The 22,221-nt window shown below is 38.3% G+C and overlaps 1 protein-coding gene across 1 annotated transcript in view; it reads right to left on the bottom strand.

The window, feature by feature from the left end:
• Positions 1-6,103: 6,103 nt before the first annotated feature.
• The window catches only part of SMU1 (SMU1 DNA replication regulator and spliceosomal factor), a 35,699-nt gene continuing 19,581 nt past the window's right edge, over positions 6,104-22,221 (bottom strand). Inside the window, exons 7-12 of the mRNA XM_043977963.1 lie at positions 19,822-19,938; positions 19,279-19,406; positions 18,000-18,126; positions 12,664-12,831; positions 10,944-11,096; positions 6,104-6,782 (exon numbers count right to left, since the gene is read on the bottom strand). Of these exons, the coding sequence (XP_043833898.1) occupies positions 6,684-6,782; positions 10,944-11,096; positions 12,664-12,831; positions 18,000-18,126; positions 19,279-19,406; positions 19,822-19,938 (792 nt within the window). The 3' untranslated portion in view covers positions 6,104-6,683. The remainder of the gene's footprint in view (positions 6,783-10,943; positions 11,097-12,663; positions 12,832-17,999; positions 18,127-19,278; positions 19,407-19,821; positions 19,939-22,221) is intronic.

Raw genomic sequence — 22,221 nt, 5'->3', positions numbered from 1 at the left:
CCTTCCCTGGTTAAGGGATAATCATCAAGAGAATGGCTTGAATCTAAAAATAATTTCCCTCTAGATCAGGAATATTTCTTTGCGGGGCATGGTGGCGGTGGTACAAATAGACATAATTCCAGCCCAGCACTCCCTCTCCTCTCTGCGGAGAATAAAGTGTGATTCAGGAGAAATTCATCCTACTTCACCCTTGTGACTTCCCTCTTCATTGCTGCTGTGTAGTTGTGAGGTTATACCGCTGTCTCCTAGGAAATCACACAACCTAGGAATATTTCCTTCAAAAGGCATAATCATGAATATACAAATTAATTCTGCCAACACTTGGGAGGTATAATCCCCTTCTCCCTTTGTACCACCTCAGGTTCTAGGGAGAGGGTTGGGTGATTGATTAGGCTCATAGTTTATCTTGGTTCCCATAGAGCCATCCCAATTCCAAATCCGAACCACCTCTCAGGCTTGTTTCCCAGGCACTCTGGCTTCTTGGGGCTTTTATGCCAGGTGGGCTGGCAGGCAGCACCAACCAGCCTGCTGCCCTGGCTGCAAGGTCATCATGACTTGAACTCCAGCATCTGAAGCCCAGGAGGGCAAACAACATAGAACAGAAACAAATGCCTCTGACACAGAGCCAATATAATCGAAATCTGCTAAAAGTGGGATATCTTGTAAAAATCATTTTTATTGTCACTTCCCAACAAATACCGTTCATCCTGTACCTTCCCATAAAACAGTTAAAACACATGATAAGAGTGATTGTGACTGATAGTATGTGGAACTTTTTTCTTTTAGTTCGTAATTTGTTAGCCAAGAGGAAGGATATGTGATTTAACATCCATAATTTGAAGCCAGTGATATTCATTGTATTTACCTGAATTTTGCTGCTTTTTCATATTGTCCTCATTTTCATTGTTATGGTCATTGTATATATTGTCATTTCTACCTTCATAATACCTCATGTCTAGACTGTTGAAATAGCCTTCTGCTTGGTTTCCCTAACCTCGGATTTCTTCCTCCACTAATCTACCCTCTATTCTGCTGTCAAATCGATCATCCTAAAGCATGGGGGCTGATTATATCACCTTCTCTATTCAATAAACTCCAATGGCTCCATTACTTCCAAGATCACATATAAAGTGCTCTTTTTTGTTTTTTTTGTTTTGTTTTTTTAGGCAATTGGGGTTAAGTGACTTGCCCAGGGTCACACAGCTAGTAAGTGTTAAGTGTCTGAGGCTAGATTTGAACTCATGTCCTCCTGACTCCAGGGCCTGTGCTCTATCCACTGTGCCACCTAGCTGCCCATTTATTTTGTTTTAATAAATAAAAGTATTTTATTATTTTACAGTTGCATAAAAGGATAGTTTTCAACATTTGTTTTCATAGGATTTTTAGTTCTAAATTTTCTCCCACCATCCCTTCCCTCCCTCCTCCCCAAGATGGAAAGCAATCTGATATGTTATACATGTGACATATAAAGTACTCTTTAAAAAAAAACACAAACTTTTTTATGGGACAATGGGGGTTAAGTGACTTGCCCAGGGTCACATAGCTAGTAAGTGTCAAGTGTATGTGGCTGGGTTTGAACTCAGGTCCTCCTGAATCCAGGGCTGGTGCTTTATCCACTGTGCCACCTAGCTGCCCCCTATATAAGGTACTCTTGCTGGTTTTTAAAGCCCTTTATAACAGGGTCCCTTCCTACCTTTCCAGTCTTTTTACACCATACTTCCCTACATGTACTGTGTGATCTGGTGACACCAGCCTTCTTGCTGTGCCTCCAACCTGACAGCCCAAGTCTGAGAGTTTTCATTGGCTGCCCCACATTCTTGGCATGCTCTTCCTCTTCACCTTTGCCTCCTAGCTTCTTTTTTGTTTTGTTTTGTTTTTGCTGAGCAATGAGGGTTAAGTGACTTGCCCAGGGTCACACAGCTAGTAAGTGTCAAGTGCCTGAGGTAGGATTTGAACTCAGGTCCTCCTGAATCCAGGGCCATTGCTCTATCTACTGTGCCACCTAGTTGCCTCCTGACTTCTAGCTTCCATGGCTTCCTAAAGTCTCAGTGAAAATTCTACCTCTCAGAGAGATTTTTTTTTTACATAAGATTTTTTTTAAAAAGAAGGAAAAGTAATCAGCATAACTGATCATTACACAAAAAAGTCTGAAAATAATGTGCATTGTGCCACACTTATGGACTTCTCACCTCTGCAAAGGAGTGAGGTGGAAGGGGTCTTCTAACATCTCTTTGGAGTCATGTTTGTTCTTTGTAGTTTTGCAACATTTGCTTTTGATTATTTTGTGGTTGTTCTTCCCCTTTAGGTTATCATAGTTATTGCTTATATTGTTTTGTCTCTTGTTCAGTAGTTTCAGTCATGTTCAATTCTTTGTGACCCCATTTGGGGTTTTCTTGACAGACACTTTAGTGGTTTTTGCCATTTCCTTCTCCAGCTCATTTTACACATGAGGAAAATGAGACAAATAGGGTTGTGTTCTGTCTGTCTAGGTAGGTGAAGACATTGATTGCCAGTGTGGAGCCTAGTTGAGTCCAGTATCAGCCCTGGCCAACTGCCCCTCTGTATTCTCTCTCCAGTGTCCAACTCTTCTGTTCACTCTTACTCCATAATTTCAAAGTACAAAACCAAAACTGGTTCTACTTCTAGGCACTCGGTTCAAAGTCCTGTGCTGAGCCTCTCTCCTCTCAAACAAGGCTGTGTCTCAGTGTAAGCCTCCTCACTTGAACAAGCTTCTTACCTTGTTCTGGCTCACAGACCTTCACCTCCCAGCACATGCAGCTTCTCTGTATCATTAGCGGGCTATTGCATAGACAAAACTAGCATTTCAGAAGGCCCCAAACATACCTAAAGAAATAGAAACCCACGGTACAAAGGGCAATACCTTAAGGCCATTTTCTCACTGGAATGGAAATACAGAGGTTAAGTGGAAATATTGGATTTGGACTCAAAGAATACCTTATTTGTGTCCTGGCTCTTAAGTTTACTAGCTGTGTAATCCTTGGCAAACTACCTAAATATCTGAGCTCCAGTTTCATCATCTGTAAAATGGGATATTGTTCTATAGACTTAGGTTGTGAAGATAAAATGAGGTAACATGTGAAGTGCTTTGTGGATGAAAAAACCCCACTAAATGCCAATAATTTCTATTGGGAAAACGATGTGATCCCAAGGATTACAAATCACTAGATGGCTTTGTCTCAGGACTATATGTATTGTACAAGATCATGGCTATATCCATGTGATGATTGGGTTAAAGGTGTTGGATTAAAATGATGGTTTCATATCACTCATGATAGAAAATGTTCTCAACATCCAGAAAAAAGAACTGTGGATTCTGAATGCAAATTGAACCATACTGTTTCTACTTTGGGGCTGTTTTTTTTTTCTCCCCCTTCTTTTTTGAGGTTTTTCCCTTGTGCTCTGATTCTTCTTTCACTATATGACTAATGCAGAAATATGTTTAATGTAATTATACCTACATAACCTATACTGGATTGCTTTCTGTCTGGGGGAAGGAGGGTGGGAAAAAATTTGGAACTAAAAATCCTATGAAAACACAATGTTGAAAACTATCCTTACATGTAACTGGAAAATAATAAAATACTTTTTAATTTAAAAAATTATGGTTTCATATCAATTGCTGTGGGCCTCTTTATAGATTTGTAAAGCTTCCTCGTATTTTCCCTAAATCCTAGTTTTGACTATGTCTTAGATTGGACCAATTGTATGATGTCAAGAAATAATGTATACTAGAGATCACTGCTTAACTTTCAAATGTTTTAGTATGGGGACACATTGGACGGTTTTGGATAGAAGATACCATTACTCTTCTTAGGAGCACTCTTCACTATCTTTGGGACAGGGCTTATTGCTCTTTCAGAGAAAACTTTAACTGAAAACTCTAATGGATTCTGAGGAATAACATACTTAAGTATGTTTTTGTCTGTCTGGTTGGTAGGATCAAATAAAACCTTTAGGCGGAGAGTCATTTGTGTCTGAGAGGAAGGCTGAAAGGTCTTGAGGAGTTAACAGAAAGATGAAAAAAGGGCATTTCCCTTATTTGGGGGTGTGGAAAACCATAAAATCAAAAAAGTCTAGCACTTTTATGATTCCCAATGATAAAAAAACCCCAAATAAGATAAAGGAAAAAAACCAAAAAATTTGAACATACTTCTAATCTTTCATGTCATAGGATGTGATCTTAATGGTGGGCACTCCCCCTAGTGGAACAGATGGTAATTCATCTTCAACTTTTTCATCCAGTGACTTCGCTCTTAGAAGTCCGAGATTTCTCTAGATCAGGTTTTCTTAAACTTTTCCTACTCGTGACCCCTTTTTGCCTGAAATTTTCATGTGACCTCAGGTGTATGTAAAAAATAGGTATACATAACCTTTTACTGTTGCCAAAATTTTCACCACCCCCACATTCAGTTACATGACCCCAGATGGGGTTGTGATCCAGTTTAAGAAGCTACAGTCTAGATTTTGACATTGTGTGGGTATCAGTGGAGCAGACGGTAGGCTAGTCTTTGTTCTCACTCCGCATCTAGCTTTCTTTTTAGATCTTCTGATGACATCTTTTATGTGGATTCTAATGCATACTTCTTTTGGGCAATGTTATGGCCTACTCACACACATTTTTGCCTTTTCAGTAACCCAGAACTTTTACAACACAAAGATGTTTCCCAGGAGGCTTGTTGTCAGGGATAAAAAAAAAATGTCAGGGATTAATGCAACAGCTTCACTATGGGGACTGGGAGTTTGCTGCATTCCCTAGAAATGGAACTTCATAAAGCACTGGGTCACAGGTGGAAGGATCTAGCAGAGAGCACAGGTAGAGAGCCCTGAGACACTTAACCTTCACTTGTAAGAGGTATAGGATTCTTTTAAACTGGGGAAGTTGAGGGGGGAAAAAGTGTTCCTTTAGGTTAGGATATACTTCTCACTACAAATGAACAAAATCAGGAAGCCCAGTAGCAAAATGGTTGGGCTGGGACCCTCTTTCCCTTGTTCAGAATTCTGGAATCTTTGACAATTAGTTTAGAGCAGAGGTGTCAAATACGCAGCCCTTGGGCTGCATGTGGCTCACAACACTCCAGAGTATAGCCCAAACAAGATTAAAATGTAATTGGGTGGGCAGCTAGGTGGCACAGTGGATAGAGCACTGGCCCTGGAGTCGGGAGGATCTGACTTCAAATCCAGCCTGACACTTAACACTTACTAGCTGTGTGACCTCAGGCAAGTCACTTAACCCCAATTGCCTCACTAAAAAAAAAAAAAGTATTTGGGAAATATTTAACAAGATAAATAAAAATCAAATAAAACAAACATGTTACTATGTGGTTTTCTTAGACAATATGTGGCTTACAGGGATCTCACATATGGTTTGGTGGCCTGTTGTTTTTTTTTGCAGGGCAATGACGGCCAAGTGACTTGCCCAGGGTCACACAGCTAGCACGGGTCAAGTGTCTGAGACTGGACCTGAACTCAGGTCCTCCTGAATCCAGGGCCAGCACTCCATTCACTTCGCCACCTAGCTGTCCCTCAGGCCCTGTTTCTATCTGAGTTTGACATCTCTGTTTTAGAGCATCTCTTCTCATCCGGGCTCCTCCTCCTGGGGCCTCTCCTTCCACACTGCTTGGCTTAGTTTTCTGTCTCCACAGGCCTGAGGTGATGGCTCCAGTGTTGGTTTTTAGAAAGCCATGAAAAGGAATACCGAATAGTGAGAGGAAGATGGGAGTATAAACGGATCTGAGAAATACATGGGAGTCATAAAGCATTCCCTTACCTCTCAGTGCTCTAGTTAACTTTCGAAGATTTATGATGTAGAAAAGGTGATGATGTAGATTGGTAGAAGGAGTTTTCTGATTAGAAGTTCTACCTATGAAATCACAATCCCTATCTCTTATGATTCCATCAACCAAATTTGTATAACCATAGCCTGTGGTAGAATAGATAAAACATTCTGAAACTAGAATCAGGAAGGTGTGGGTTCTAAATTCGCTTCTGATCCTGGTTGTGTGACCAGGGACAAGTCACTTTCTAAGTATCAGTTTTCTCACGTGTGGGGACAACGCATATAAGAAATTTGCAAACTTTAATGTCTTAAAAAGGTCATCTATTATTTGTCATTGGAGATGTCACAGAAACCTACAGATACTTCTCTAAGTCCAAAGGACGCATTTATCAGAACCACCAATATTATTTTCTGAGAAATGTTCACATCAAAAGTGTTCCTATGCAGGTGGTAAAATTTATTCTATCAAAGTATCTTAAAGAAACAATGAAACTGAAAATGGTTAATTAACAGTGATGGAAAATTGGAGCTCACTCATTATTTACAAGTTTCAGTTTGGAAAGTACATATTAACTAGCATTACAAATAATCAAAAGGAGTGGAACCTGTTATAGAAATGACATCGTTTCACTCTTCAGGTACAGGATTACTGAAAACATACTATCCACTAAGTGCCCGCTTTTTTTAGAAGCAGATCAGCTAATATTTTAAAAAATATACAAAGAGAGGGTAACTTTTACTTAAATGAGAAATTTAACAAAAATTACTCATGTAGCACATTTAGGCAATTTTCCCCCTTAAAAAATAAAAAGCAAAAAAAGCAACACATAAATGTCTCTTCATATAAGTTGCACATCCTCAGTCTAGTAGAAATAAAATGATAAAATTAGGGTTTCCAGAGCTTTAAAAGCCCATCTTCACTGTAGGTAGCAATCAGATTCTGATGGGGATGGTGAGCGATGCCAATTACATCTTTTTCATGAACCTAGAACAAAATGCAAAATTCTAATGTTAGGGCTAGTTAATTCTTCCGAGGAATAAGAATTCCCTATTGTTGCCTCACCTATTTTTCTCTTGAAGGGGTATCAATGTGGTCAGTCATTATTCCTACATAGCCCTGGCGGGGGTTATTCTTATTCTACCACAGGGAGAGACTGATGCCCAAAACATAGTTTCACAAAACACAATGAATTAATGTTCCTCACATAGCATCTTGAAGTTAGGATAGTGTCAAAAGTCATGAAAAGGAAAAAGAGATGTAAGTGAAACTATTTAACATGTGTTTAAAATCTCTTTTGTCCCAAAGACCCCTTCCTGGAACAAGACCAGGACTCAACCCTGTAACTCTGAGTAAATGCAAAAAGAAACCCTTGAAGTCCTTGTTTTTATTTTATTTTTAAAGACTAGACCTGTGATTTCATTAGCATAGGGTTTCCTTGTCCTATGTAGCTCAGGACCTGGTCTCCAAGATCCCAAGTTTAAGAAAGTTGCTTGTGACACTTCCTCTTAAGTTCTTATGATTGCACTAAAAGGGGAGAATTCAATGTCAAAGGATTATTGAGCTAAAGTGTGTTCTCTTCTCTTTCATGGTATGCCATGGAAGATGTATGGTGTTCCTGCTTTTCCTTGCTCATGTGGGAATCTAAGGGACAGAAACAATTACTTTACAGTCTCTGGAATAGTGTGATACAACTCCCCCCCAGATTCCAGAACTTTAAGGTGGTTCGGGGACACTAGGAGTTTATCTTCTAGGCCGTGGGTTTGGACTGTGGGCAGGGTGGTAGGGTGGGGTAAATGCAAGATTTGTAGCTACTAGAGGAGGCCTAGTTTTAAGTCTAAGCACAAGAGGCAGGAGAGTAAAGTGCTAAGAAAACTGGGTTTTGGAGTCAAAGGACCTTGGCACAAATCCCACCTTTGTGTGTAACTGTGTTGTTTGGGGCAAATCACTTGAAACCCCTGGGCCTCAGTTTCCTCATCTATAAAATGAGGAGGTTGAGCTAGATGGCTCCTAGGGTCTCTTCCCTCTCTATATTCCATGATTTTAGGATACATCATGGATGTTAACTCAGGATGGAAAGAGCCCCTTTGTCACTGTTTCCACCTGAATGGCTATCTTCAACACAGGAAAAGGGATGGGGGTGGGGAAGATTGTGATGGGAAGTGTCTGAGGTATCACTAAGGCAATATGGCATACTGGAAAGAGCCAGGAATCAAAATTTTTTTAAAAAAAGAAACCAATTTTCTAGCCTTGGAGTCAAAAGACTTGGGTTTTTGTCCCCGTTCTGGGTTTAACTACCTGTGGGATCTTGGATGAGTTATCTCTTTGAGATTCAGGTTCCTCATCCCCCCCCCCCCCCCCCCCGGCAATGGGGGTTAAGTGACTTGCCCAGGGTCACACAGCTAGTAAGTGTCAAGTGTCTGAGGCTGGATTTGAACTCAGGTCCTCCTGAATCCAGGGCCAGTGCTCTATCCACTGTGCCACCTAGCTGCCCCGGTTCTTAATTTTTAAAATGAAAATATTTCTACTACCTACCTCACAGGGTTTCTTGTGGAGGGCAAATGAGATAGTGTGTATGAAATACTTTGCAGTTATTAAGTCTATATATAAGAAAGAATGCCTGTGGTCATTCCACACCCCTTGCTAGAGTTTCTTCACCACTCCACAATTACATTTATTTTAGTGCTGATACTGCTCATATAAACAAAGGGGACGACTTGTAATTCAAATCACACTAGTGTATGGAATTTGTAAAACCACTATTTGACAAACTGTATGCGTATAATATTTTAAAGTTAACACAATGCTTTCCTACACATAAATCTTATTTAATTTCAGAGCTCTGTGATGTAGGTGGGGCAGACACACCCACCTTATAGCTCTTCATCTTAGGGATCCTAGGCTGCTGCTCTTTCCTTTAAACTATACACACCAACAGTACATAACCAAGTGTTAACACGTGGACAGTCTTTTAGAATTTCAAAGGTTTTAGAATCCAAAAGTTTAAACATCTTAAACTATAAAAATGTTGGTAAACTACAATGTAAAATTCTACTCTCTGTGTATGTGCATGTATAAATACAATATAAAATGTGGGCAAACTCATATCCTTTCTTCCATGACATGTGTGAAAGACAAAAGAATTGCTCCTTCCCTCCCCAGTTTTGTCACTTGTTATATTAGCATAAGACCATGTTTAAAGCCATGAGTGAACATAGGTATTATTAACACAGTGAACCTACGTATAACTCCTTTATACAGCAATGAACCTACATTTGTTAGCTTCCAGAGCTAGAGGACCTTGCATATTCCATATATTTCTTATAATTTTGTCAAAAATTTATTAAGGTTAATTTAACTAGTGTCCATTTTTTTTTTGGATATAAAAGTGTTTTTTTTCTTTTTTAAAAAAATTAATAAAGTATTTTAATTTTTTTCCTGTTACATAACTAGTGTCTATTTTAAGAAAAATTCCAGAAATGATCAATTAATTTAAATCACATACAGAAGCACAGACCTTTAGAGTGGACCTCAGAGGTCATCTTGTCCAACCCTCTCATTTTACAAAGCAGAATTAGACCTAGAAAGGTAAAGTGAGGGGTCCAAGACAGAGGTGAGACAAGAACCCAGGAGCTCATTCCATGTTCTAGCCTGCCTTTCCATTTAAGGTGCCTTGTACTGGCTTCTGGAAAGTCAGCACTTGTTATTAGACATTAAAATCTATTTGACACAAGACTTTAGTTTCAGGATTCATCTTATATAACTAATTTTAAAATGTTATTTATATACTGTACATCAAAGTGTGAAGGTAATATGATTGTGGCATATCGTCCCATGAACTGCCAGACTTAATCTGGCTCATCAGGTAATGTTTTCCTTGTTCATTATTCCATATTTATTCATTCCTCCTGATTCTGTCCATTTGGTCAGAAAGAGTGAACTATCTCAACAGACTGTTTTTTTTTAACCTGTTTGGTATCATGGACCACTGATAATCTGGGAAAGCCTAGTGATGTCTTCTTATCTATGTTTTGTTTTTGTTTTTGTTTTTAGTGAGGCAGTTGGGGTTAAGTGACTTGCCCAAGGTCACACAGCTAGTAAGTGTTAAGTGTCTGAGGCCAGATTTGAACTCAGGCACTCCTGATTCCAGGGCCGGTGCTCTATTCACTGTACCACCTAGCTGCCCCCTCTATGTTTTTTTTTTTTTTTAGTGAGGCAATTGGGGTTAAGTGACTTGCCCAGGGTCACACAGCTAGTAAGTGTTAAGTGTCTGAGGCCGGATTTGAACTCAGGTACTCCTGACTCCAGGGCCGGTGCTCTATCCACTGCGCCATCTAGCTGCCCCTCTATGTTTTTTTAAAAGCATAAAATACGGAGGAATACAAAGGAAAAGAAATCAATTATGCTGAAATAGCCAGCAAAATATATAAAAAACAAGTTCATGGACTCCAAGTTAAGAACCTCTGTGATAAAGTGATACTTCTTTGGCCAAGTATATAAGTAAATGTATATTCTTCTTTTACAATCTCAAATGTCTACTCATTTTGGTTTGAAACTTCAGAAGTTTTTTATCTTTCAAAAAAAGTTTTTTTTTTTTACCATTGCCATTATCTCACAATATTCCCATGCCCTGAAAAGAACTTTCTTTTATAACATAAACTCTTAAGCAATGTAAACTGAAACAATGACTATGTTTAGAACCTTTCTGGAAGAACATACTGAATCTATTATTTTTTGTTTTAAGGTTTCATGACGACTTTCGACCCAGAACTGGCAAGGGCTGACCTGACTTCTCTAGACAGGGCCAGACAATCTATAAGGTTCCTTCCTTCTGTGAACCTGCAGTTGTTGTTTTCTGTCATAATTTTAAAAAGTGACGTGGCCCTACAGCAATAGCAGTTAAATTTAACGATTCTCTATTAATTAGGTTGTATATTTATGCTACAAATATATTGAAAGAGGTGATACTGAGGTTACTCTAAGCTGTTTGGTTCTATTATTGAGCTGTTCAACATTGATATATATCCCTTTGATTCACATTGTAATGGAAGTAGTCTACTTAAGGAAAAACCTAAGAATTTCAGAGCTACAGATAGAAAGAGCCTTGATGTAACTCCTTGAGGTGGCCAAAGAAGCGGTAATACTTACTGTCAAAGTACGTTCCAGTTTGCCAGTTACTGTGCTGAAACAGTACAACACAAAATCTTCACCCACACAGTAGATCCATTCACCACGAGGTGAGAGGGCACAGCAGACAAAGTCACCACCTTCTCTCTTACCAGAGCTGAAACTCCTGACAATCTACAGTCAATGAAAAAAGCATGTATTAAGTTGCTGCTATGTGTGCCAGGTACTGCTCAGCCAAAATGACCACACCTAGCAGCCCTCCAACAAACAAAACTGACTCTGGATTAGCAAGGCTGTGACATGAACATGTCATTTTGCATTTATGTAGTACTTTTATTTGTAAACACATGAATAATCCTTCACAATCTCTCTAAAGGCATAGACATAGAGAGCTTAGAATAAACTAAGCTCAATGGCAGATCCAAGTTTAAAACTGTTGAGTAAATCATATGATTTAGTCTACTATACCCTGTTACTTCTGTGAATCATCATATATTATATTTACTATAGTCTTTTAAATCAATAAAACACTAGATCAAAATCTAATTTTATTGAAAAATTTTAATTTATTTAAACATTTTATTAATAAGGGAGATGCTCATCTAAATATTTAATTATTTTAATAGTCAGGGAGTGATAGCTTGATGTAGTGAAAAATGGTGAAAAAGCTTAAAAAAAAAAAAAAGCTGAAAGCTAGCCTCTGAAAACAGGAAATTAAGACATTCATCAAATCACTCACTCAGTTCCCCAGGCAACTCTCTAAGAATAGAAATTGTAGAGAATATGCTAATCACAATGGCAGAGAACTTTTCTATATAGGGAGCTTTAAGAATCAATAACCAGGCAGCTAGGTGGCACAGTGGATAAAGCACTGGCCCTGGATTCAGGAGGACCTGAATTCAAATCTGACCTCAGACACCTGACACCTACTAGCTGTGTGACCCTGGGCAAGTCACTTAACCCTCACTGCCCCACCAAAAAAAAAAAAAGAAAAAATCAATCACCATAGATACAATCAATTGAAAGAAACATTATCATTGTTTTCCTAGCTTATGTTACTTTAGGTCAAAAGCTTTACTCAATGGGAAATTTGTCTCCAAGTTTTCACACAGTAACTCTTTTATCAACATCAAAATTGAACAGTGTGACAAAAACTGCCAAGGTGACACTAAAAAATGGAGATAGCAAATCTGGTTAGCAGAGCTACTTTATGACGAGTGTTTAATAAGTTACAGATCCTACTATTTAGATTAAATTAATAATTCACTAGATTCAAGGAAATTTTATAGTCTATATAATAAAGTAAGGCACACAGCATGAGACAGAGAAACACAAAGGTTAAAGGAGGAACTTTAAAAGAAATGCTTCATAAATCTAAGAAATTTAAATAATTTTATGTAAAGCAAATCTAGTTCATACACATAATGGGAAAACATTACCCAAAAAAGGACGAAACGAGAGAATTTTTGTAGTCTAAGCTTGGATGAAATGACAACCATAAATCCATCGCTATGTACTTTTGTTGTTTGTTTGTTTTTTAGTGAGGCAATTGGGGTTAAGTGACTTGCCCAGGGTCACACAGCTAGTAAATGTTAAGTGTCTGAGGTCGGATTTGAACTCAGGTACTCCTGACTCCAGGACCGGTGCTTTATCCACTGCACCATCTAGCTGCCCCCCATCGCTATGTACTTGAAGGAGTAGGAGCTGTTTGACTGCTCTAAAGGACTTTCTGGTCACTTACCTGGCCTTGCATGTTCATGATGACCACTGTATTGGATCTGTTACATACAACAAAGTGCTCAGGATTTTTAGGAAGGAGGACAACACTGTTGACTGTGATATCTGTCCCTGCAGTGCTGCCGAGAGACTTGAAAGTATTTGAACACTCTGTTGTCTTCATATTCCAAATCTATCAAAGCAGGAAATACAGAAAAGTAATTTAGAACATATTCATTTCTTATACTGCAAGACTAAAAAGTTATTTTTTTAAAGGACAAATAAAAGCAACACAAACCAAAAAATGAAGAGCTTTTTACACCAGTTTGATATATTCCATACCTTTTATATTGGCTACTGTTCATTATTATCATTACCATTTCTGCCTCTTTCTTGTTATTGTTTGGTGATTACTACCGACAACTAGAGAAGGGTATGGGGAGACCATATTTTCCACAGTTCTCAGTCATTGAAACAGAAATGATGGCTGCTCAGCTAAAACTACTCTTGAACATTAAAGGGTACACCTATTTGTCCTAACTCTTTTCACCTCCTTCAATGCTGTGTTATAAATCAAACAAGAGATGTGTACTTAATAGAATGTAGAGGGTTGATACAGATGCCCAGAGAGCTGGGAGATTAGCAATCATATATTCTAAGTCCTTTATTTTACAGATTAGGAAATTGAAATGCTGAATGGTGAAGTGATTTGCTAAAGATCACAAAAATTAAAATGAGAGGTAGAGTTAGTTGGGAGTTGAACCTGGGTCCTCTGATTCCAAATCAACTACTCCTGTCACTCTACCATGGCCATAGGCTACTTAAATTGGGCCCTGACAGTTATACTGGCCTAAAGAGGTCCGTCTCAACATTTGTTCTTGAAAAGTCCTGGATGAAAGGCTCTGGGAAGCAAAGGGACCTTGTTGTCATTGAGGACCAAGTCTGAGCTATGACCTCGGTTCACCAGGGTGACCAGCAGGGTTGAGAACTCTGGCTCTTATTTTTTCCGGGTCAAGTTAGGACCAGTGACTTAAAAGTCAGTCCTTGTGACATTCAGCCACCCATCAGGAGCTGTACTACCACTACAGTAACATTTCACTCTTCCCCTGCTGCTCTCCCTTCCTGAATTTTAATTACCCTGAACCACACCCCAGGTCAAAAATTAGGATCTTAAGAGCTGGGAAGGACCACAGAAGTCACCAAGTAACAGAAAAAGAATCTACTTTACAACATATTCAAATAAAAGATCATCCATCTTCAGCTAAAATACCTCTGGAGGGAAATAAAGTCGGCCTGAGGGAAGCTCATCCTACAAGACAAAGATCTAATTGTTCTTAAGTTTTTTCTTACAGAACAAATCTAGTTTTTCTTTCCATCTCTAACTCTACTTCAAACACCTGAAGATAAGTGTTTCCCCTAAATCTTTTCTTCCCAGGCCAAATATCTCTAGTTCTTTCACTCAATCTACCTGAGGCAAGAGCTTAAGTGTTTCCTTCCCCAAAGTTGGTGTTTAAAAGCTAAACACAGTATTTCAGGTATAGTCTGAGGGCAGAGTAAAATGGGATAATAATGCCCCTAGATGGACAAACTTCCTCTTTCACTGCAGGTGAATGACAGTTTTTTCCCCCTATTGTCTCCTTTGAGATCCTCATCTTCCTCCTGCTTTTTCCTGCCTTTCCCCAAGCACAAACCACTTCAAACTCTACCTTTAGGAGAGAAAAAGGCTGTGCCTTTTTGAATTTCTGCTCAAAACAGGTTTCCCTATAATCTCTCTTTTTCTAGTACTAAGTAAAAGGTGGCTACCATCCAAGGGTACCATATCCAAGGCAACCTTTGAAATCTTCCTGCACGATATTCCATTGTTTTATGCATCATTTCATAATGTCCCAAAATTTGTACTAAATGATTTCACAAGGTGTTACCTGTCAGCCAAAACCACCTTATCTTCAACTTAACCGGTGTCCGTATAAAACAGTGATTATCATATATATTCATTCTTTCTATCTTTGCAAAAGAAAGAGGGATATTAGGACTTGAGAAAGGAGAGGTGTTTGGAATAGGTATGATGGGAAATAATGATTTTTTTTAATTGATAAATGATGGCTAAAAGTTTTTCTGCACAACTGCAGAGTCCCAGTTCAAGTTATGAAGTATAAATCTATGAGACAAAATCAGTGGTTTTCTTCCCTAGTAGTAAGCATCTTGGATGTAAATGGTAGTGGTCACTAGTGTTGCACACAACTTCCTTTCCTTTCAATGTGGGCCTAAAATCAACCAGAAGGGGTTTTTCTATGAGAAAGAAAATCAAAGATGAAGCAGGGCTTGGGAAGCTCCTCTAGTGAAAAATGATTAATCTATCAGATAAAATAGTGAGAAGCTAAATATTAACCACTAGAGCTACTACCTGGCTAGAGCCAGGAGATAGAGATAATCACAGAGAAGAGGACTGTCCCTACCCCAAAGCCTATAACCTCTGACCCCTTCTCCCCCAATCTATCAAAGCCTTGCTTTTCCTTTGTAAAAGGAGGAAGTGCTTTTGACTTCTTTTTCCCTGAAAGGCTAGGTCTCTGACTTTCCTCTGTCACTCTCCCTAGCACCAAATAGAAACTACTTTAATTCTAATTGGACTGTGTGTGGGAGTGTAATTCTTTTTTTGTTTGTTTTTTTGTGAGACAACTAGGGTTAAGTGACTTGCCCAGGGTCACACAAGTGTTAAGTGTCTGAGGCCGGATTTAAACTCAGGTCCTCCTGACTCCAGGGCCGGTGCTCTATCCACTGCACCACCTAGCTGCCCCTAAGAGTGTAATTCTTTTTTTTTTTTTAATTTAAAAAATTTTTTAAATTAATAAAGTATTTTATTTTTTTCCATTACATGTAAAGATAGTTCTCAACTTTTGTTTATACAAGCTTTACAATTTCAGATTTTTCTCCCTCCCTCCCCTCCCCTAGACAGCAGGTAATCTGATATAGGTTTTATATATATACATACATATATATATATACACACACACACATAATAACATTAAACATATTTCTGCGTTAGTCATGTTATAAGAGAAAAAATCAGAGCAATGATGAAAAACCTCAAAATAGAAAAAAACAACAGCATCAAAAACAAAAGAAATAGTATGGTTCATTCAGCATCTATAGAGTGTAATTCTTTATTGAGGAATACCTAAGAACCACAAACCCCTCCATGTCACTTTTGACCTTTTAAAAAAACTCTCTTAATCCTCTTGAACCTGGTCCATCCCCATTGTAACCCTTGGTCTTTCAACCTTTCCTTAATTCTTTCAGTCCCTCACATCTGCTTTGGTTTCTCTTGCTCATTTATCCCATTCTAGAGCTCGGTCAGCCATTTCTATTATGTGCTCAATACTACCTTATAATTTCTTGCCCACTAGCCAGCATCTGCTCTACTAATTTGCAACACTAGTGACCACTACCATTTACATCCAAGATGCTTACTACTAGGGAAGAAAACCACTGATTTTGTCTCATAGATTTATACTTCATAACTTGAACTGGGACTCTGCAGTTGTGCAGAAAAACTTTTAGCCATCATTTATCAATTAAAAAAAAATCATTATTTCCCACCATACCTATTCCAAACACCTCTCCTTTCTCAAGTCCTAATATCTTTCTTTTGCAAAGATAGAAAGAATGAATATATATAATAATCACTGTTTTATACTGACACTGGGTAAGTTGAAGATAAGGTGGTTTTGGCTGACAGGTAACACCTTGTGAAATCATTTAGTACAAATTTTGGGACATTATGAAATGATGCATAAAACAATGGAGTATCGTGCAGAAACAGATACCACTACCAATATTTCTAATAAGGGACAGTAAAAATCACCTAGTTCAAATTACTTAATAGTATTCCTGTGGCTACCTATCCCAGAATAAACAAATACATGTACCTAAGAGTCTTGACGTCTGATTTTGCCTGCAAAAGGACACTGATTAGCCATCAGAATTATTTTGTACAATGATATAAGAACTTAAATATTCTACATATTACAATTTATCTAGGGATATTTGGGTCTGTATATGAAAAAAATGAATGAATCCAGCAAACAGCTACTGATCATACAGTATTTAACTTGCTTATATCCTAAAAAAAGTAGAACAAACTTCATTGTTGGTCTTTTTCTTCCTGAGTTTGTTCTCCTCATATTGCTTTATGTGGTATGTTTACTGTCTGTTTGCCTATCTGACTGCACATTCTTGAAAGGCATGGCCTATGTACCAAGTATTTCTTAGATATTCTCCACAGTCAGCACCTTGTACCACATGTAGCACATATTTGCTGAACTGAAAGATCTAGCTCCATCTTGAATGCTAGAGCTTCTCTGACAAGGGACAAGGAGCACCCCTAACAAGTGGACATTGAACCTGTACTCAAATATCTTTCACAGACAATGATTATATGTCCTGTAAGTCTTCTTTCATCCAGGCTAAACGCCCTTAGTTTCTTCAATTAAGCCTTATGATTATAGCTGAGAGTACTTCTGAACTACCTTTCAACTCAACAAGTGCCTATTGATCTCCTACTATATGTCAGGCACTGAGCAACATGAAGGGGAAACAAGGAATGAGACCGCCCTTGCCGTCAAGGAGGGTTATTTCTTTTTCATTCATCATAATGTTTAAAAGGCTGATTGGGGTTTCTAGGCTCAACCTACCACGAGAGGAAGAAGGGGATTAATTGTACATGGAATACCACTAGTTGTCCAAATTTAAATACAACCAAGCCTACAATAGTACTACTGTAGCTTCTTCCTAAATATGCTTTGTATATTTTTTTGTAGTTAATTTTCTATTTTACTCCAATAGAATATCAGCTCCCTGAGGGCAAGAGTTCTTTCACTCTCATCTTTATATCCTCATGGCTTAGCACAGTGCCTGGTATATCACAGGTGCTTAATAAATGCTTGCTGGAATTTATACAATAACAAAATTGTAAAAATGAACAACTCTGAAAGACTTAAGAACTCTCAACCAATCATGATTCCAGAGGACTAATGATGAAACACACTACCCTGACAGAGAAAAATGATGGACTTAGGATACAGACTGAGAGACACTTTTTGGACATTGCCAATATAGAAATGTGCTTTCCTTAACTATGCCTATCTATTAAAATGGTTTTGCTTTTCTTTCATTTTTAATGAAGGGGTGGGATGGAGAGAAAATAGATTTCTATTAATTAAAAAAAAGAAAGAAAAAGTACATACAGGCTGAATTGAAATGGATTCAGGCATGAGAGGTAGCTCTCGCCACTGATAAGGCTTCAAAAACTGAAGATGAAACACATATCCCAAACTAAATTATTTCAATGGCAAACTACTTAACCTTTACAGTGCCATCAGATGATGCACTGATTATATAATGTCCATCTTGAGTAAAAGTAGCTTCATTAACAAATGAAGAGTGACCACGAAATTCCTTCAAGGTTTTCCCCGATTTTAAGCCGTGAATTCTGTCATGGAATAGATTTTTTACAAAATCAATGCAAGAATAATAATGGCCTACATTTCTGTCATGCTTTAAGTTTTATAAAGTGCTATACACATATTGTCTCACTTGATCCCCACAACCTTGGGAGGTACGCGTTACTGGCATTATACTAATTTTACAGATGAGGAAACTGAGGTTCCATGAAGCTGACTTGAACATTATCACATAGCTTTTAAGTGTCATAGGAAGATCTGGATTTTGGTATCCAGACAATAGGTCCAGCCTTCTTTGAACTACAACAGATCTTTGTACTACACTTCTTTGACACAGAATTATAATGCATGCAATGTCAGGGAATGAGGAAAAATCAATTAAAATTAGGAAACATAGCTTTCTTAAAAGAGACATTCTAAATCCAGAGTTGAATATCTAGTGTTGAAGAAGAAATACTTTTGAAATTACCCTGCTTTAAGTGACAATACTGGGGATGACTAGTACACTACAGCTACTTTGAAAGACACCTAAATACTTGGGAATTACACACTCACTTTTCCAAAAGTAAACCGTTTGTATCCCACCCTATCATTTGATGACTATCTACAAACTTGTTTGTTAGGACTGTGTGAACTGAAATATTTCTGGACTATATTTTTCCGGTAGAGACCTCATCTGACTGTAATATTCTAAGTATGGCCTTCTTGGACACATAAAGGGTCACAACAGCCTGAGTCTAATCTTTGTACAGGATGAAAGTCATGAAGGGGACTGATATTTTAATAATTTTTGAAAATTATTTTTTCTTATTGTTTTGTCCATTTATGAGATTCGGGTGGTATGAAGACTACTCCTACTTTGCAAACAAGGAAATCGAAACTCTAAGAAGTTAAGTGATCTGTTATGACCTTATAGCTATTTAAGTATCTGAGGAAGCTCTCCTGCATTTTAGTGAAATGCTTTATCCACTACGTCTCTTTTTTTGTTTTTTGGCGGGGCAATGAGGGTTAAGTGACTTGCCCAGGGTCACACAGCTAGTAAGTGTCAAGTGTCTGAGGCTGGATTTGAACTCAGGTACTCCTGAATCCAGGGCCGGTGCTTTATCCACCATGCCACCTAGCTGCCCCTACATGTCTCTTCTTATTGTACTAAAAGACAGTATTTTTACATCCAAACATACCTGATTGTTTGATCGAAGGATGCACTAAGGATCTGACTGCTGTCCTTGGAGAAACTTAGGCAGGTGACACCTTTACTGTGTGCCCTTTCAAATCTTCGTAAACACTGTCCACTCTGTATCTTCCATACCTAGAGAAATTAAAAACAGCTTAAAAGTTTGCAAGAGCATTCCTTTTAGCATACACAACCAACAAAGAAACAATTCCTGTTTGTCTCTATTATTAAAAATGTATTGTTGATAACTAAATTCTGTGAGAATGGCATAGACATTATTTGTTCAGATGAACTAAATAAAATACAGCAATTGTGGATTCCTTTTAATTCAAAACTGTTAATTACAATTTAGAGCCCAAGTTAATTTGTTAGGGGGCCATTTCTTTTGAATGTAACTTGGTCCCCAATAGTCTACCAGTCAAAAAGTCCAAGCAATAAAGTATCAGCTGAAGGCTGTTCCCTTGAAATGGTGAATATACAACCAGTTTCCTAGGCTTGTTGCAATGAACATGGAAGATTTCTGTGAGGAGCTCATGCAATTAATTCATACCTTTATTTTTCCATCTTGGGCCCCAGTTGCTAACATTTCTGTATCTCTGCTGAAACACATACATAATACAGCATCATCCATCATCATAAAATTGTCTTGTGCCTGGTACTTGAGATCCTAAAGAAAATGATATTCAACTGTTACTAAGACAATCTCAAAATGAAGGCAGCTGGAATCAGACTTTTTAGCAAAGACCATTTATTTCAGGCTGTAGATGTCTTAAAAACAGGAACAATTAATTTTTTTACATTCTGTAAAACTCTATATCAGTAAGTATTACTGCACCATGCACACAGATGATACTTAATACACATGATTTTGATTTATTCAAATGGTTAAAGACCCATGCAAATGATGCCAAGGTTATATACTTAGTGATGTGTGTCATCAATTTGTACATTTGGATTTGTATGCTTAGCATTCTAGAAGCTTTTATTACCTCCTAAGTACCATGCCTGAAATTAGGGTAAATTTTCACCAAGTTGGAAGTAGTTGGCTAAAAGGTGTCAAGGCCCAGACAACTCAGTTTCTCATATTTGTGTCTCAGGAACAGAAAACATTTTCTAACTCAATTATGCTTTTTCTATAAAAAATTTATGCTTTCTTTTGGGGGGGGGCAATTGGGGTTAAGTGACTTGCCCAGGGTCACACAGCTGGTAAGCGTCAAGTGTCTGAGGCTGGATTTGAACTCAGGTCCTCCTGAATCCAGGGCTTGTGTTTTATCCACTGCACCACTTAGGTGCCCCCCAAATTATGCTTTTTTATGAAAGCAACTGAATATAAATACTTCAGAACACTAGATTTAAATTGGATACACAAATCAGAATGAGATAAACATATGCTAGGCTTTGGGGATTTAAGTAAAAAAATAACACGATCCATACTTGCAAAGAGTTCTAACTGGGAAGACAACAAGTACATATACAAATACACACACCATACATAAAGTGAATAAATACAAATATACCAAGTAGTGAAATACAAAGTAGTTTTGGATGGAGGGCACTAGCATTTTCGGGGATCAGGAAAGACTTTATGCAGAAAATTGGTGCTTGAGCTGTGACCTAAAAGGAGAGAGGGACTCCACAAGATGGAGATGGAGACTGAGTACATTCAAGGCATGTGAGATGAGACACAGAGACAGGAGATGGTGTGTAAGGAACAGAGAGAAGACCAGTTTGGCTAGACTGCAGAGTATGGGAGGGTTGGGGGGGGGGTAATATCTAATAAGGCCAGCAAGATAGGCTAGAAGCTAGATTATATAGGACTTCAGAACGAAAGAGAGGCATTTATATTTTATCTTAGAGACAACAGGAAGTTAACTGAATAGGAAAGTCACACGACCAGATCTGTGGTTTAAGGAAAATTACTTTGGTAGTAGTATGCAGGATAGACTGGAACTGGGAGAGATGTGAGGTAGGAAGACTGATTAGAAAGCTTTTTGCAATAACCTAAGTGAGAGGTGATGAGGATTTGAATGAAGGTGGTAGCTATGTGAGTAGAGAGAAGGGTCTGATGTAAGGGATGTTGGGAAGATTGAAATGGCAAGATTTGGCAACTGAATGGAAATGCGGAGTGAGGGAGAGTGGGGAATTGAGGATAATGCTGAGGTGACTAACCTGGGAGATTAGAAGAATGGTAGTGCTTTCAATAGAAATAGGAAAACAAGGAAGAGGGGAAGATTTAGAGAGAAAGTTAACAGTTTTGGAGATGGTGAATTTATCCAATTTCATGTACCGAATAAGCATTTGGCAATGTGGGACTTGAGGGGAGAGAATGAGGCTGAATCTATAGCTCTGGGAGTTACCTGCATAGAGATGGTAGTTAAACCCATGGAAGTTTGATGAGGTTACTAAAACAAAGTCTGGAGGAAGAAAAGAACAGCGTCTTTGACAGAATCTTGAGGAATACTCAGTTAGGGGTATGTAATGAGTGATAAGCCAGCAAAGGATACCGAGAAGATGGCAAACTAGGAGAGTATTGTCAGGAAAACCTTGAGGAGAATGGCTAGCGATATCAAATGCAGTAGGCAGGTTGAGAAGGATAAGGACTGAGAAAGACCATCAGATTTGGCAATTAAGAAATCAAGATAACAATGGAGAGAGAAGTTTCATTTGGGCGTGATATTAAGAAACTAGACCACCAGGGGGTGAGGGATAATGGAGAGAAGAGGAAATACTGGCTATTTACAAATGGCTGTTTGAAAGAAAACCTTGATTTCAGGAAGTCTAATTATCCTAGTTCCCGGAGCCCTCTCCTCTTTATAACTGCCCTAATCCTGTTGAGGGCACTACTATCATTTCACTCACTCAGATCTACAACCTCAGAGTTATTTGACTCTAATCAGCTGCCAAGACTTCTTGATTCTATTTTCACACCTCTTCTATTCTGTCCTTCTTT

This window comes from Dromiciops gliroides, chromosome 1, assembly GCF_019393635.1.
Source record: "Dromiciops gliroides isolate mDroGli1 chromosome 1, mDroGli1.pri, whole genome shotgun sequence".
In the NCBI taxonomy this organism is placed as follows: domain Eukaryota; kingdom Metazoa; phylum Chordata; class Mammalia; order Microbiotheria; family Microbiotheriidae; genus Dromiciops; species Dromiciops gliroides.
Note: the sequence above shows the minus strand (reverse complement) of the source record. Positions and strands in the feature narration are given on the sequence as shown.